The following is a 14617-nucleotide window of genomic DNA, read 5'->3' as shown; positions in this document are numbered from 1 at the left end:
CATCAGACTCTACTCAGACTGGTCATCTTTGAACTCAAGAGGAACACAATGTTCAACAGACTCTCTCCTCACCAGTGGACTGACTACTGAGACTGGTTGTGAGGTCACAGGAAATAGAGTGACCTGTTAGGAGGGATGCAGCATTGTAATCCTGATTTAGATGATGGTTATAAGGAGAGTTCAGGTCGTAACCAGTCCACTGAGATGAATGTAGATGTCGACACCCTGGCCAATATAAAAGGCTTTGGAGAGGGACCACGCTTTCAGGAGAAGGATAACTGACATTTACTCCTGAGGTGTCTGACTTGTTGCACCCTCGACAACCACTGTGATTATTATTATTTGACCCTGCTGGTCATTTATGAACATTTGAACATCTTGGCCATGTTCTGTTATAATCTCTACCCGGCACAGCCAGAAGAGGACTGGCCACCCCTCATAGCCTGGTTCCTCTCTATCCAGCACAGCCAGAAGAGGACTGGCCACCCCTCATAGCCTGGTTCCTCTCTACCCGGCACAGCCAGAAGAGGACTGGCCACCCCTCATAGCCTGGTTCCTCTCTAGGTTTCTTCCTAGGTTCTGGCCTTTCTAGGGAGTTTTTCCTAGCCACCGTGCTTCTACACCTACATTGCTTGCTGTTTGGGGTTTTAGGCTGGGTTTCTGTACAGGCTGGGTTTCTGAAAGAGATATGAGCTGATGTACGAAGGGCTATATAAATAAATTTGATTTGATAACAAGGCCTTGTCCAGAAACAACCCCCAGCCCTTACCTCCAAGGCACCAATGTAACATAACTTTACACCGTCCCCTCGCCCATACCCGGGGCGCGAACCAGGGACCCTCTGCACACATCAACAACAGTCACCCCTCGAAGCATCGTTACCCATCGCTCCACAAAAGCCGCGGCTGTATGTAAAAGAAATCCCTGATTGTATTAAATAATGTATGACATTCCCTTCATTAAAGTTTTTTTTTGTGCATCTTAAGAGTGGAAACCCTATGTGATTGGCTCTTTAAACATTTCATCTAGCCTATCAGTGGGTATGTTTTGTCACTCTGCTTTGTTACACCACGATCGTTTGAGTTTTATGTTAATTCTAGTCTGGCAACAGGTTCTCCGGTTTAAATCAAATGAGATCTCCTAGGGCCAGTTTCTCAGACGTAGATAAATCCTAAAAAATGATGTTCAATGGAGATTCCCCGTTGTGAAGTGTGTTTTACAGGCCTGCTACACTGGACAGTCATTAGTGCAGGGCATTAGAGGCTCTTGTTTATGATCAATGAAACCCAGCCATGGTGTGTGTAGGTCCCTCAGGGTTGGGCTGAATTTGAATTGAACCCAGCCATGGTGTGTGTAGGTCCCTCAGGGTTGGGCTGAATATGAATTGAACCCAGCCATGGTGTGTGTAGGTCCCTCAGGGTTGGGCTGAATTTGAATTGAACCCAGCCATGGTGTGTGTAGGTCCCTCAGGGTTGGGCTGAATTTGAATTGAACCCAGCCATGGTGTGTGTAGGTCCCTCAGGGTTGGGCTGAATTTGAATTGAACCCAGCCATGGTGTGTGTAGGTCCCTCAGGGTTGGGCTGAATATGAATTGAACCCAGCCATGGTGTGTGTAGGTCCCTCAGGGTTGGGCTGAATATGAATTGAACCCAGCCATGGTGTGTGTAGGTCCCTCAGGGTTGGGCTGAATATGAATTGAACCCAGCCATGGTGTGTGTAGGTCCCTCAGGGTTGGGCTGAATATGAATTGAACCCAGCCATGGTGTGTGTAGGTCCCTCAGGGTTGGGCTGAATTTGAATTGAACCCAGCCATGGTGTGTGTAGGTCCCTCAGGGTTGGGCTGAATTTGAATTGAACCCAGCCATGGTGTGTGTAGGTCCCTCAGGGTTGGGCTGAATTTGAATTGAACCCAGCCATGGTGTGTGTAGGTCCCTCAGGGTTGGGCTGAATTTGATTTGAAGGCAGCCATGGTGTGTGTAGGTCCCTCAGGGTTGGGCTGAATTTGATTTGAAGGCAGTCAATTCAGGAAGTTATCACAAATTACTATATTAATTGGAGAGAAAAAAAAGTAATTTTCAAAACTTAATAAACTGAAAAGTTGAAGCTATTTATTTATTTAAAAGATTTTTCAATTTAAGACTTGTTTTATTCAAATAATTTCCTGAATTGACTGCTTTTAATTTGAATTGAGGCCACACCTGGTGACCAGCGTGACATAACTGGTTCTATTTCCAAGGATTTGTTGCGCAGCTCATACCCAGGAACACTTGGCAGTGTGTTTTCTGCTAATGCCAACAGAAAAACGTTCAACTATATCTACATGACTCCTGCAGGAACATCTTTGTGGTTAACGAGCGCAAACCCAGTAATAACATTGTTCAGCAGTAACTTCAAAACACTGCTATCACTCGATCCTTGTTGGAAATGTTTTGAGGTGGGCCTCCAGAGTGTCGCAGCGGTCTCATGCCCCGTGTACATTTATTCCCAGGCTGTGACACAACCGGGTGCCTGCGGGCTGAGCCGGTCGCCAGTTGAACGGTGTTTCCTCCGACACATTGGTGCGGCTGGCTTCCGGGTTAAGCGGACGGGTGTTAAGGAGAGCGGTTAGATGGATCATGTTTCGGAGGACGCATGACTTCGCCTCTCCCGAGCCCGTTTGGAAGTTGCAGTGATGTGACAGAATCGAAAAGGGGGGTAAAATACAACAACAAAAATGATTTGGGGTGTAGGTTTTTCCGTCTAAGTGACTAGTCTAAGTTACTAGTCCAACAAATTGCTGCAATGGAACAATTCACACTCAAATGTACGACTTTAACATATCGTCTGTCCAGAAGACGGCAGCAGAGATCACTATTATATAAAGATAAAGAACCAACTGTCACCACCAGGTGGCGACACAACCATTATCTAATTCACTAATGCGACCCTCAGTTCAGACAAAATTAATTGGTCCAGACGTTGCTGGAATAATCATTGACTGTCTTGTACCAACATCGTTTGCCCAAAAGATATCAATACATTCACGTGGGAGTGGGTCAATTAAATATATCTCAATTGTACATGAGAAATTCAGAGTTTCCGTACTTCTGATCTCCTCCAATGGGTTTCGAGAAGGACGTGAGACGTCAATGAGCAATTGAGATTCTCCCACTGACCCACACCCAAGCTAATTCATACTATCTTTTGGCCACACGATGGTGGTATAAGATTGTCAATGGTTTTCTCCAGCAACGTCTGAGCCATTTTATGTTGTCTGAACTGAGGGTTGCAAAATTCCCGCTACCTTTCCCAGAATTCCCAGAACTCCTGATTGGAAGATTTCCTTCTTACTCCCGATTTCAAATATACTTATGTAAATGTGATATTGCAAAGATTTCTAAAAATTTGTTTTTGCTCTGTCATTATGGGGTATTTTGTTTAGATTGATGATGGAAAAATACTATTGAATCCATTTTAGAATTAGGCTGTAACGTAACAAAATCAAGGGGTCTGAATCCTTTCTGAAGCCACTGTAGATGTGTTCCTGACGCTCCTTGTTGATGTAAAATAAACATACTAAAAGTTAGGAGATATCTAATCAATGGAAGATGGAATTAAAATGATGTCATTAAAAGTTAGGCTACAACGACCAAGTGCTACTTGATATTGTGAATGGAGTGATTGTTATCTGTAGGATTTGAAAGCGCATGCTCTGCAGCCTTAATTAGCCTAGCTAGCATTGGTAAACTAACCTTAACTAGCTGCATCATGCTAGTTGTGTTAAACCCAGCTGTAGTTTAGTTTTCATTGCTGGTATGTGTAATACATCAGTGGTCATTGCTTTGGTGATTGATTGCATGGGTAGTCATGGATCCAGCCCATTACTGATTACACAGCCAACGATGTGTGCTTCGCCATGCCTTAATTACTCCAAATGCATCTTCTCATTATGTACTACATACCTTTCCACGTCTGTTGGAAACTGGAACAGGGATATTTACTCCCTTCCTCTGGACAGTATTGCAGCACATAGCCTCAACTTTGTAATAATTGCAGTCTTTATCAGTATCTTTGACAACAAACACATGAGATTCCAGCTCAACAATTTCATAATCAAGCGGGAAATTAGATGTGAATGTGAAAGTGATTCGTATATATATATTGCTTCTTCTCCGTAAACAAAATAACATTTGAACATTTTACAGTAAACAAGGTATTTATTGATGCCATGTTTCTTATCGTGAAAAATAAGTTGATTCACTCACAGGAGTACTAGTAGTGGGAAAACTTGCAAAGACATCGATTTGTTGCTATTTAAACTAAGTACATTTTTTTTTGGGGGGGGGGGGGGGGGTGAGTTGTGAATTAGCCAGCTAGTTAGATATCTACTAGGGACAAGCTAGCTACCGTCAAAAAGAGGATGAAGAACATTTGTGCCTTACTGAATGACGTTCATTAGGAAAACACCCACTATCTAGTGCACTCGTCCTAAATAAAGTCATATCCATAAACAATTAGGTAAGTCTACCGAATGTTGTGCACTCTGTTTGAATGTTAAATGACGACACAGAGGCATTGATGCGAGTAACCAGTCTTGTTCAGTACATCACAACACATCCGGGTATCACAAGCACCCCGGTAAAACACAAGAGTTGCAGTAATGAACATTTACCAGCAGATGGCATCACTGTGCCATCTTACACCCATAACAGTAGGCAGCTACAGTAGCTGAAAGATGTTAAACATCTTGAGGTTTTGTTTCATTAAATTTATTTTATTTCATCTGGGTGCTTGCGTCACCTACTAACACCCTGGTACAACCCGTAGCTCCCGTTCTCCTCAGTCTGAGAAAACACTGAGACAGAACAACTTGTCAGATGGTGCATTGGAGACTGATGTGTTCCTGTCCTGTCTTTTCACAATACTATTGCAGATCAACATAAGCCAGCAGCATACCACCCTGCATACCACTGCTGGCTTGCTTCTGAAGCTAAGCAGGGTTAGTCCTGGTCAGTCCCTGGAAGGGAGACCAAATGCTGCTGGAAGTGGTGTTGGAGGGCCAGTAGGAGGCACTGTTTCATCTGGTCTAAAAAATATCCCAATACCTGAGGGCAGGGATTGGGGACACTAGGGTGTAGGGTGCTGTCTTTTGGCTGGGATGTTAAACGGGTGTCCTGACTCTGAGGTCATTAAAGTTCCCATGACACTGATCGTAAGAGTAAAGGTGTTAACCCCTGGTGTCCTGGCTAAATTCCTATTCTGGCCCTCAAACCATCTCAGTCACCTAATAATCCCCAGTTTACAATTGTCTCATTCATCCCCGTCCTCTCCCCTGTAACTATTCCCCAGGTCATTGCTGAAAATGAGATCGTATTCTCAGTCAATTTACCTGGTAAAATAACAGATAAATAAATATAAATAAAAAAATGTATTCATTAAAGTAATATGGGGTGGAAGCTATTGACGTTGTAAGAAAGTATTTTTAATATAAAGTCAATTTAAATTGGTAGAATATCACCCCAAAGTCAAAAAATACAAAAGTTATTGCTATTGATTGGAGGCATGAGGTCCCTGAACCAATAAGAGTTAGTTTTACTCATGAAAGTCATATGGGGTGGAAGATATTATCTCATCTCAGTAAACTTACCTGGTAAAATAATGGATAACATTTTTTTAAAAGTATAGAAGACAGCCGTTCTTCTCTTCATTTCCTGCTTCTCCTGTGGTGCATATAAGACCCGCTACATAAAGACAACATGTCATCTACATGTGTTATAGAATAGCTCCCTTCTCACATCCCAGGTCATGTTTGGACTGGAACGGGACAACTCAACGGGCTATGCGCATCTCCCCAATAGCCTACAGACAACTTTCCTGAGTGCAATGTCATTAATGTGACCGATATGTACAGTATAATAAGCAGAGTGAAGAAGGAAAAGATCCCACCTCTGACGCACAGCAGAGACATCGCTGCTGAGATTTCCCCTGGAGCAAGAGTCCCTCAAGAATTTAAAAACAGTCATTGCGTTTCAATGATTGTACTCCCCAAACGCTTGTTGCATCGTGAACTATCCTCCCAGTCCCTTGGGAGTTCATCGGATGGATGATGCGCCGCTGCCATTTACTTGGATGAGAAGTTGGACGAACGCTCCTCCAGCTCACGATACGAGATGGTGGAGAACTACAGTGTAATGATGTGTCGTTCACGAACGAACGGCTCTTTCTGAACGGATCTTTTTGTTGAACCTCGGGAACCGAATTGCATCGGTGAAAGAGCCATTCATCTGGCTCTATGATTTGCAAACTGCTACTACTGCTTGTTGAGCTCAGAACAACGTTTTTCTGTAGATACATTACAACATCATTATCTAAAGGGGGTGAATCCTCACTGCAGAAATAATAAATAGTGGGGAGAGTGGGTCAATCTGGTCCACGAGGATTTATTTCATTGAACTTTAGGCCCATACAAAGACAAATCACACAACATAGACTACCAAATAACCTTAGGCAAAAATACACGAAATAAAAGTCAAGTGAAAATAGTTATAAATGTCTTTATCAATTATGAGTAGCTAAACATTATCGACTTTTGGACACTGATGCGCAGGAGAACCCCTAGCTGTCAATCAAGCAGGCGCGGTGAACGGATTATGACGCTCAAGCGTTCCAAATGACGCAACAATACAGCTCCAGACCAGAGAAAGTTAATGCCGAAGTTATTATTCAGTTCAACACTAAAACTGAGGTTTGACACGTGTGATTTGAGGTGAGTCAAATATTTACAAAAGTTTACAATACATTAACCATCCGCTTCGTTATTTCTGTTGCTATCAATCACTCCATCTGTATCTACTCTTCTGTCTGTCTGTCGGACTATCTGAATTGTCTGTGTACTGTCTAGCCAGCATATGCCAGAAAGGTTCTTTCACAAAGTCTCATAGAAGGAGTGCTGATCAATAATCAGTTTGATCTTTTAAATCAAACTGAATACGTTTTGATGGACAGGAGGCAACCTGATCCTAGATCAGCACTCCTACCCTGAAACACTTTGTGAACACAATCCAGGTGTACTGTGATTATGAAGTTGTGATGAGGTATTATTATATTAGTTGTGCTGATGCATGATGGGTTGTAGGCTAGAGCTTGAGGACTCAACTCTGAAGACTGTTTCTGAATTCACTGACCTGGTGAGTAAATGTTGTGTACAATGGCACCATCTAGTGACAGAAACATAGAAACACACATTGTTGCTGAACGAAGGCATCTCTTTATTTTCCAGAAATAAAACTTGTAGACCTTTCCTGCAGTCTCTGAGGAGATGGACACCTCTTCCTCTTCTGGACGATCTCCGTCTCCTACTGGGACTGTCTTCTTACCCCCTCCTATCATGTGGAACAGTCTGTAAGTCATTCATCACATAACCTAGCTCTGGTCCAGGGCATTATGTGCGGCTTGCTGAAGGAAGGCTCAGTGTCTGCAAGCTGTACGTAACGCCCTGGACCAGAGTGACACATTACCCACCTCTGGCCATCATGGACAGTCAACTCATCACATTCACGTACTATAAGTCACAGTTGTGTGATTTGTGTTATTAAAGACAGTTAAATTGAGCAGAAGTGTAATTATTAGTTTAATATTGTAGTAAATTGTCTGAGTTCACTTCCTAAATAATGTGTTGACATTCCTTTGCTCCCAGCTACAAGCAGGCAGAGATGGAGGTTCACTTCCCGAGAGAAGAGAAGAAGACCTGTACAGAGAAGGAAGCCCACATGCTTGAGTTGAGGGGGAAGGATCGAACGATCCGAAACCAGAAGAAGGAGATGGACAGACTTCAAGTGTGCCTCTGGGAGGAGGAAAAGAAGAAGAGGAATGGTGGAACGGAGAAGGACAAGATCATTGAACAATTACAGTCTGAGTCAGACAGTCTCCGAGCCCTTTTAAAAGATGAAAGGAGGAGAAGAAGAGTAGAAAGGGTTATAATGACAGAGTGGAAGGCTGAGATCCTGAGACTGAGGGAGGCAGAGAGCCAGAGGGAGGCAGAGAGCCAGAGAGAGGCAGAGTGCCAGAGAGAGGCAGAGTGCCAGAGGGAGGCAGAGTGCCAGAGGGAGGCAGAGTGCCAGAGAGATGCAGAGAGAGAGAGAGAAGCAGAGAGACAGAGAGAAGCAGAGAGCCAGAGAGATGCAGAGAGACAGAGAGAAGCAGAGAGACAGAGAGAAGCAGAGAGACAGAGAGAAGCAGAGAGACAGAGAGAAGCAGAGAGACAGAGAGCAGCAGAGAGACAGAGGGAAGCAGAGATAGCCACAGAAGCAATGGAGCACCTGAGAAAAATGCAGGAGATCCACAGACTCAAAAAACTGCTGGATCTACTGATGGTGGACCTACAACTGGCCCACGTAAGACATGTCATTGTTATTATTAAAAGGCAGTGTATATTTACCCAGCTGAAAATTAATAGTGGCAGACAGCGGTACGCTAACCCAATGTTAACTTTTATTCCTTTCCTTAACCCTTACCTTAACCTCACTGAAACTATACCTAACCTTTACCTTAACCCAACCCTAGGTCCTGAACCTAACCTTCATTTATCTCAACCCCTATGCCTTTCTTCTGCCGGTTGAATATCCACTCCCTTATTAACGTCATTACTGTTGTTGTTGTTGTTGACTGTATCTGTGAAGGTTGTAAATAGCTGCATTAGTGAAGCATCATTTGTAGGAGTAATTTCTACAAGCATAAACATCAGAGGCAACATTGTTGTAACATCACACAAATTGTAACAGGAATTTCTCAAACCCCTAACTGAATGGGCAAGAAGGTTGTGTGTTTGTATTTGAACACATTTTGGACATAATTGATTCCATAAAATGTCTCGTAATTTTTTCAAACAATGATAATACATTAATTGACATTGAATTGTCCAGATGAATTGATCAAAATGACCCTGCTATTGATGTTGTCCAGTGTTTGATTCAATTACCTAGCTGGTCATAGATTATCACTAATTTTACCTTTTAAAATGAAGCAAGAGATAGAGAGATTGAGGCTATGGCAGAAAGTCATGGAGGATCAGCGACCAAGACTGGCCTGGAACAACAAACCTATTGAGACAGGAAGAGAGAGGGAAAGAGAGAGGGAAAGAGAGAGAGAAAGGGAGATGGAAAGTGAGAGAAAAGCAGAATTGGAAAGACAAGAAATGAAGAAGAAAGTGGAACAGGCAGAAGAAACGATAAAAGTGTTAGAACGAGAGATTGAGAGATTGAAAGAGATTGAGAAGGAAATCACATTTGAAAGAGAAAGAGACGTGCGTATTGGAGAGAATGAGAAAGTCAAACTGGTTAACGAAAAGGTAAAAGAGTTAGAGAGAGAGGTTGACAGACTGAAAGAAGATATGACAACAAAAGAGATTCAATACAAAATCAAATTTGAAAGAGTGAAAGAAGCGTTTAGAAGACAGAATGAGAGAGTGAAACAGGTTAACCAAAATGTGCTAGTGTTAGACAGAGAGGTTGTGAGAATGAAAGAAGAGATTAGATTGAAAGACGAGACTGAACCAGAGAGAACATTTGATAGAGACAGAGAGAGAGAAAATGATTGGAGACGAAGTGAAGAGGAGATGAAAAATAGAGTGGAGAGAGAGATGGAGATGGAGACAGACCTCATCAATGACAAAAAGACGTCTGAATTGGAGGAAGTCTGCAAGAAAATCAAGGAACAGCGGATAGAATTAGAAAATATGGAAACAGACAAATATAAATGGAAACAGAACCAAATGGACATGGAGGAGAAGATGGAGGGTGAGCACAACAAACAGAAAGAGGTAGAAAGAAAGAGAATGGAGAAAATACTAAAACAGAGACAAGAAGAAGATGAGAAGAAGAAGGAGATGGAGAGAGAAGAAGAAGAGGAGAGACTCAAACAGAAGAACATAGAGATGGAAGAGGAAGAACGAGAAAGGGAGAAAGAGAGACAGAGGGAGATCAAAAGGAAGAGAATGGAGAAGAGACAGAAAATTATGAAAAGAGAAGAAGAGAGACAGAGAGAGATTGAAAGAGAGATTGAAGAAGAAAGATGTAAACAGAAGCAAATAGAGATGGAAGAGGAAGAAAGAGAGAGGGAGAAAGAGAGACAGAGAGAGATCAAAAGGAAGAGAATGGAGAAGAGACAGAAAATTATGAAAAGAGAAGAAGAGAGACAGAGAGAGATTGAAAGAGAGATTGAAGAAGAAAGATGTAAACAGAAGCAAATAGAGATGGAAGAGGAAGAAAGAGAAAGGGAGAAAGAGAGACAGAGCGAGATCAAAAGGAAGAGAATGGAGAAGAGACAGAAAATTATGGAAAGAGAAGAAGAGAGACAGAGAGAGATTGAAGAAGAAAGATGTAAACAGAAGCAAATAGAGATGGAAGAGGAAGAAAGAGAAAGGGAGAAAGAGAGACAGAGCGAGATCAAAAGGAAGAGAATGGAGAATAGACAGAAAATTATGGAAAGAGAAGAAGAGAGACAGAGAGAGATTGAAAGAGAGATTGAAGAAGAAAGATGTAAACAAATGCAAATAGAGATGGAAGAGATAGAACGAGAAAGGGAGAAAGAGAGACAGAGCGAGATCAAAAGGAAGAGAATGGAGAAGAGACAGAAAATTATGAAAAGAGAAGAAGAGAGACAGAGAGAGATTGAAGAAGAAAGATGTAAACAGAAGCAAATAGAGATGGAAGAGATAGAACGAGAAAGGGAGAAAGAGAGACAGAGCGAGATCAAAAGGAAGAGAATGGAGAATAGACAGAAAATTATGGAAATAGAAGAAGAGAGACAGAGAGAGATTGAAGAAGAAAGAAGTAAACAGAAGCAAATAGAGATGGAAGAGGAAGAAAGAGAAGAAGAGAGACAGAGAGAGATGGGTGAGAAAGAGAGACGACAACAACAAGAGGAGAGACAGAAACAAAAGGAGAAGGAGAAAGAAAGGGAGAAAGACAATAAGAATCAGAGAGAGATGGAATTAAGAGATCAGCAACAGAAAGAGATTGAGAGAGAAAAGATGATTATGAGAGAAAGGGAGGAAGCAGGAAGAAGAAAGGAGGGGCAGAAAAATATTTTGGGGGAAGTTGAGGGACAGAATGAACTGGAGATAGAACAGGAGAGAGAGATGGAAGAAAAGCAGGAAGTGATTAAGGAAGCAGAGGAAGAGTACAGGGAAAGAGAAGAGAGAGGAAAGGAAGTAAGCATGAAGAAACATGTAGTAGTTAATGTTAAAGCAAAAGCACGGGAAGTCTTCAATAGGCGTAAAGAGAGGAGGTTAGAAGTGCTGAAGGGGGAACGAGAACACATAGAAAGAGGACAACAAATCAGGAGGGAGAAGGAGGAAAGACGGCTGGAGATGGAAAGAAAACAGGAGAGGGCAAGACAACAAGAGGAGCAGGATAAAAAACAAGAGATTGAAATTGCTAGACAGAAAGAAATGTTGAGACTAAGAGAGGAGGAGAGGCAGAGAGAGGATGAGAGAGAGGAGCAGAGAAAGAGAGCCATTGAAGGCCATTTAGCTTTAATCAGAGAGAGAGAAAATATAATACAGGCAAAAAAAAGAGAGGAGATGGTGGAAGAGGAAAGAAGGAAGATCCTTGAGTACAAGAGGGGTGACTTAGAGGAGGAGGAGAAGGAAGATGACAAGGAGGACATTCTCCCACCTGATAATAGTATCCGAAGGAGAGCTGTGGGCTGGGTGAACAAGAAGTGGGAGAAGAGGAACCTCAAAAAGATAGAGAGAACCTGTCAGAGAGAAGCTGAGGAGGGCCATAAGATCGTCCACATAGGTAAGACCTGTTTTCCCTCTGCTTATGACATCATCCTCTGTAGTCTCCTCTACACACATACGTTCCACACCAGTCATCATGTTGCATCATTGTTTCAATATAAAACTACTGTCCAAAATGGTTAGGCTGATCTGGTATCAACTTAAATGTAATGTACACAGGGAATTTAGAATGGAAAACTCAACTGGATCTCAATGACCCTGGTCTAAAGTAGTGCATCATAGCCTTTTGAGGCCCTAAGAAACATTTTGTTCAGGTTTTTGACTACATTTCCTCCCAATCTACACTTTGCAACGGGGCGTAGAGAACATATTGCATTTTTTAAGCAAGTTTGCTGCAATTCTACACATTTTCCCATGGGTTGGAGAGAAGAATTAGCCGTTTTGAAATCTATTTCCTTCAATTCTACACATTTTGCCATGACTTATGGCATGTTAAGATAATATCTGAATGAAATTGACTAACAAAATTAATGGGGGCTCACTGTAGTTCAAGGCCCCTGGGTAATTTGACCAAAAAAGGTTTTTTGGGGGGTCAGGGGGCCCCTAGTTGCCATGGGGCCCTAAGCAATCGCATATGCCCTGGCACTTTACAAAGAATAGGTGCCATTTGGGACTCGTGTTAAACTTTGGGTCAGGTCAATTCGGGATGGGAATTATTTACATGTATTAACAAATTCCATGCCATGCTCAAATGAGAAGAGTAAAGAATCATTGAGATCCAACTGGGTTTTCTATTCTTCATTCCCTGTGTCCATTACATTTAAGTTGACACCAGATCCACTAAGTTGAATGAGAACTCTACTTCTTCTCCCCTTCCAGTCATCCCTGGACCCATAAGGATAACCATGACCCGGGCAGAGAGAGAGAGGGAGAAGAGGAAGGAGCTGCTGAAGGCTGAGGAGAGAAGGAAGAAGATGGAGGATTTCAATAAGCAGTGGAGAGAGCGGTCCCTGCTTAAAAAACAGACTCATGAAAAACTGAAGGAGGAGAGGGAGAGGATGAAGGAAAAGTACCTGGAGCAGATGAATCTGGAGGCTGATGCTCAAATCAACACCCGGTGTCTAACCACCCAACACAGCCACGATTACAACCACGGTCAGGAGTTGCCCGGATGGGCCACAGGCCAGCAGGTAAGCCAAGATCCCACTGGATCTGCAGATGGCCACCAGGAAAGGCCAAGGAGGCAACAGGCATGGGCAGAGAACCAGGAGGGGAGTTCAGAGAACCAGCAGGAGGGGCCAGAGAACCAACAGGAGGGGCCAGACAGCCAGCAGCTAGATGCTCCAGAAGAGGTTGAAACATCAGAGCCAACCTCCAAGAACAAGAAAAAGCCAAGCATCTGGAAGAAAATTAGGATGAGGTAAAGAATGTTTAAACATCTATTCATGTTTTACACTGTTAATATATACATGTTATCACTTTAAAAAGTGACATTATCCAAATGTGAGGGTTTAGTGTACATGCAACACACATGTAAATATATAGATACTTACCTGTCTCTGTGATGTCTTACAGCCTTCCTGATGTGCTGTCTGCCTAGAGCTGGAACTCGATGAAGCCACAGTTCCACTGAGGTTACGTTGGTTATTAAAAGTGTCGCCCAATACTTCCTCCTCCTCTTTAAGTCATCAAGCCACATTTCCTCCTCAAAACATTATAGTCTCCTCAAGCCAGCAAGTATCCTCTTTATCAGGCAACAAACCATCGAAGGTCAGTGACCCTCCTCCCCAGAGCAGAGACTCTCATCTTTATCCTAGTTAAATTCATCTCTGATCACCACCTCTACAGTCCTAGAAAATATCCCAAAATGGAAATGGTTTCAACAGAAGTCCTCCCCTCAGACCAGTGGCTCCACAGACCAGAGTTTCTCATCTTTATTCAAGTTGAATGCAACTCTGATCATTTCCACCACCTCTCCTGTTAAGGGGAGGTGCTGAAAAGGAGGTCTGGGAGGAGGTCTGCAGGTAGCCTGGACCGGACCGGTAGCAGCTAAGTTGCTGGCTCCATCCCCGGGCAGAGCTGCTCAAGTCAGGCCACTGATGTTTGATGATGTCATTTTGTTATCAAATTTATTAAAAAACAATATTGTTGTTACGGTGTGGATTGTTTTGTTATTTATTAGAATTGAAACATCCAGTAGTCATGGTAGATGTTAGACTTTCAATGAGACACCTAACATTCCATCAGTTTGATACAATGTGTGACATGTTATATTAGAGAGGAGTCCTCTATACACATCTATTTTAGACCATAGGAGAAATATCAGATTGAAATAGCTTCTCTAAGAATCTGAGGAGAGAGCAACAGTAGACGCATCGTTAGCTCTGCCACCTCCAGTTCAGTACTCGGGTCATTCCACCAATTGAGTACCTTTTGGGGAAAACTCCCCCCGAAAATGTTTTAGATGAATGCCAGCAAAGCCACTACACAACACAACACTAAACAATACATTAATTGCACTATAACTTTAACAAACGGTGCCCACAAACTGTTAGGGTCGACATAAAGCTGTCCCAACAGCAGAGCTTTCTTTACAGCACCATGGAGTCACGGCTTCAATAAGTAGTGAGTGCAGGAGTCAGGCGCAGAGAGCAGGGTAGTTCAAAAGATGTGGATCTTTAATATTCCCACAAAACCATTACATTTTTACATTTTTTATTTTTATTTCACCTTTATTTAACCAGGTAGGTTAGTTGAGAACACCTTTATTTAACCAGGTAGGCTAGTTGAGAACACCTTTATTTAACCAGGTAGGCTAGTTGAGAACACCTTTATTTAACCAGGTAGGCTAGTTGAGAACACCTTTATTTAACCAGGTAGGCTAGTTGAGAACA

General features: G+C 42.5%; 1 protein-coding gene across 1 annotated transcript; it reads left to right on the top strand.

The window, feature by feature from the left end:
- Positions 1–11013: 11013 nt before the first annotated feature.
- On the top strand, positions 11014–14099 carry LOC110498221 (trichohyalin-like). The gene is made up of 3 exons (XM_021574855.2): positions 11014–11781; positions 12603–13143; positions 13299–14099. The coding sequence occupies exons 1-3, from the start codon at positions 11016–11018 to the stop codon at positions 13321–13323; spliced, it is 1332 nt and encodes a 443-aa protein (XP_021430530.2). The 5' UTR covers positions 11014–11015; the 3' UTR covers positions 13324–14099.
- Positions 14100–14617: the final 518 nt, after the last annotated feature.

Source organism: Oncorhynchus mykiss, chromosome 19 (assembly GCF_013265735.2).
Source record: "Oncorhynchus mykiss isolate Arlee chromosome 19, USDA_OmykA_1.1, whole genome shotgun sequence".
NCBI lineage: Eukaryota > Metazoa > Chordata > Actinopteri > Salmoniformes > Salmonidae > Oncorhynchus > Oncorhynchus mykiss.
The sequence above is the reverse complement of the archived record's forward strand: the minus strand, read 5'-3'. Positions and strand labels throughout refer to the sequence as shown.

Excerpts from the sequence above, each read along its gene's own strand:
- LOC110498221 (XM_021574855.2), top strand. The coding sequence starts at position 11,016 with ATGAGAGAAAGGGAGGAAGCAGGAAGAAGAAAGGAGGGGCAGAAAAAT. Across the intron at positions 11,782-12,602 it reads CCATAAGATCGTCCACATAG|TCATCCCTGGACCCATAAGG; the intron begins GTAAGACCTGTT and ends CTCCCCTTCCAG. Across the intron at positions 13,144-13,298 it reads TGGAAGAAAATTAGGATGAG|CCTTCCTGATGTGCTGTCTG; the intron begins GTAAAGAATGTT and ends GATGTCTTACAG.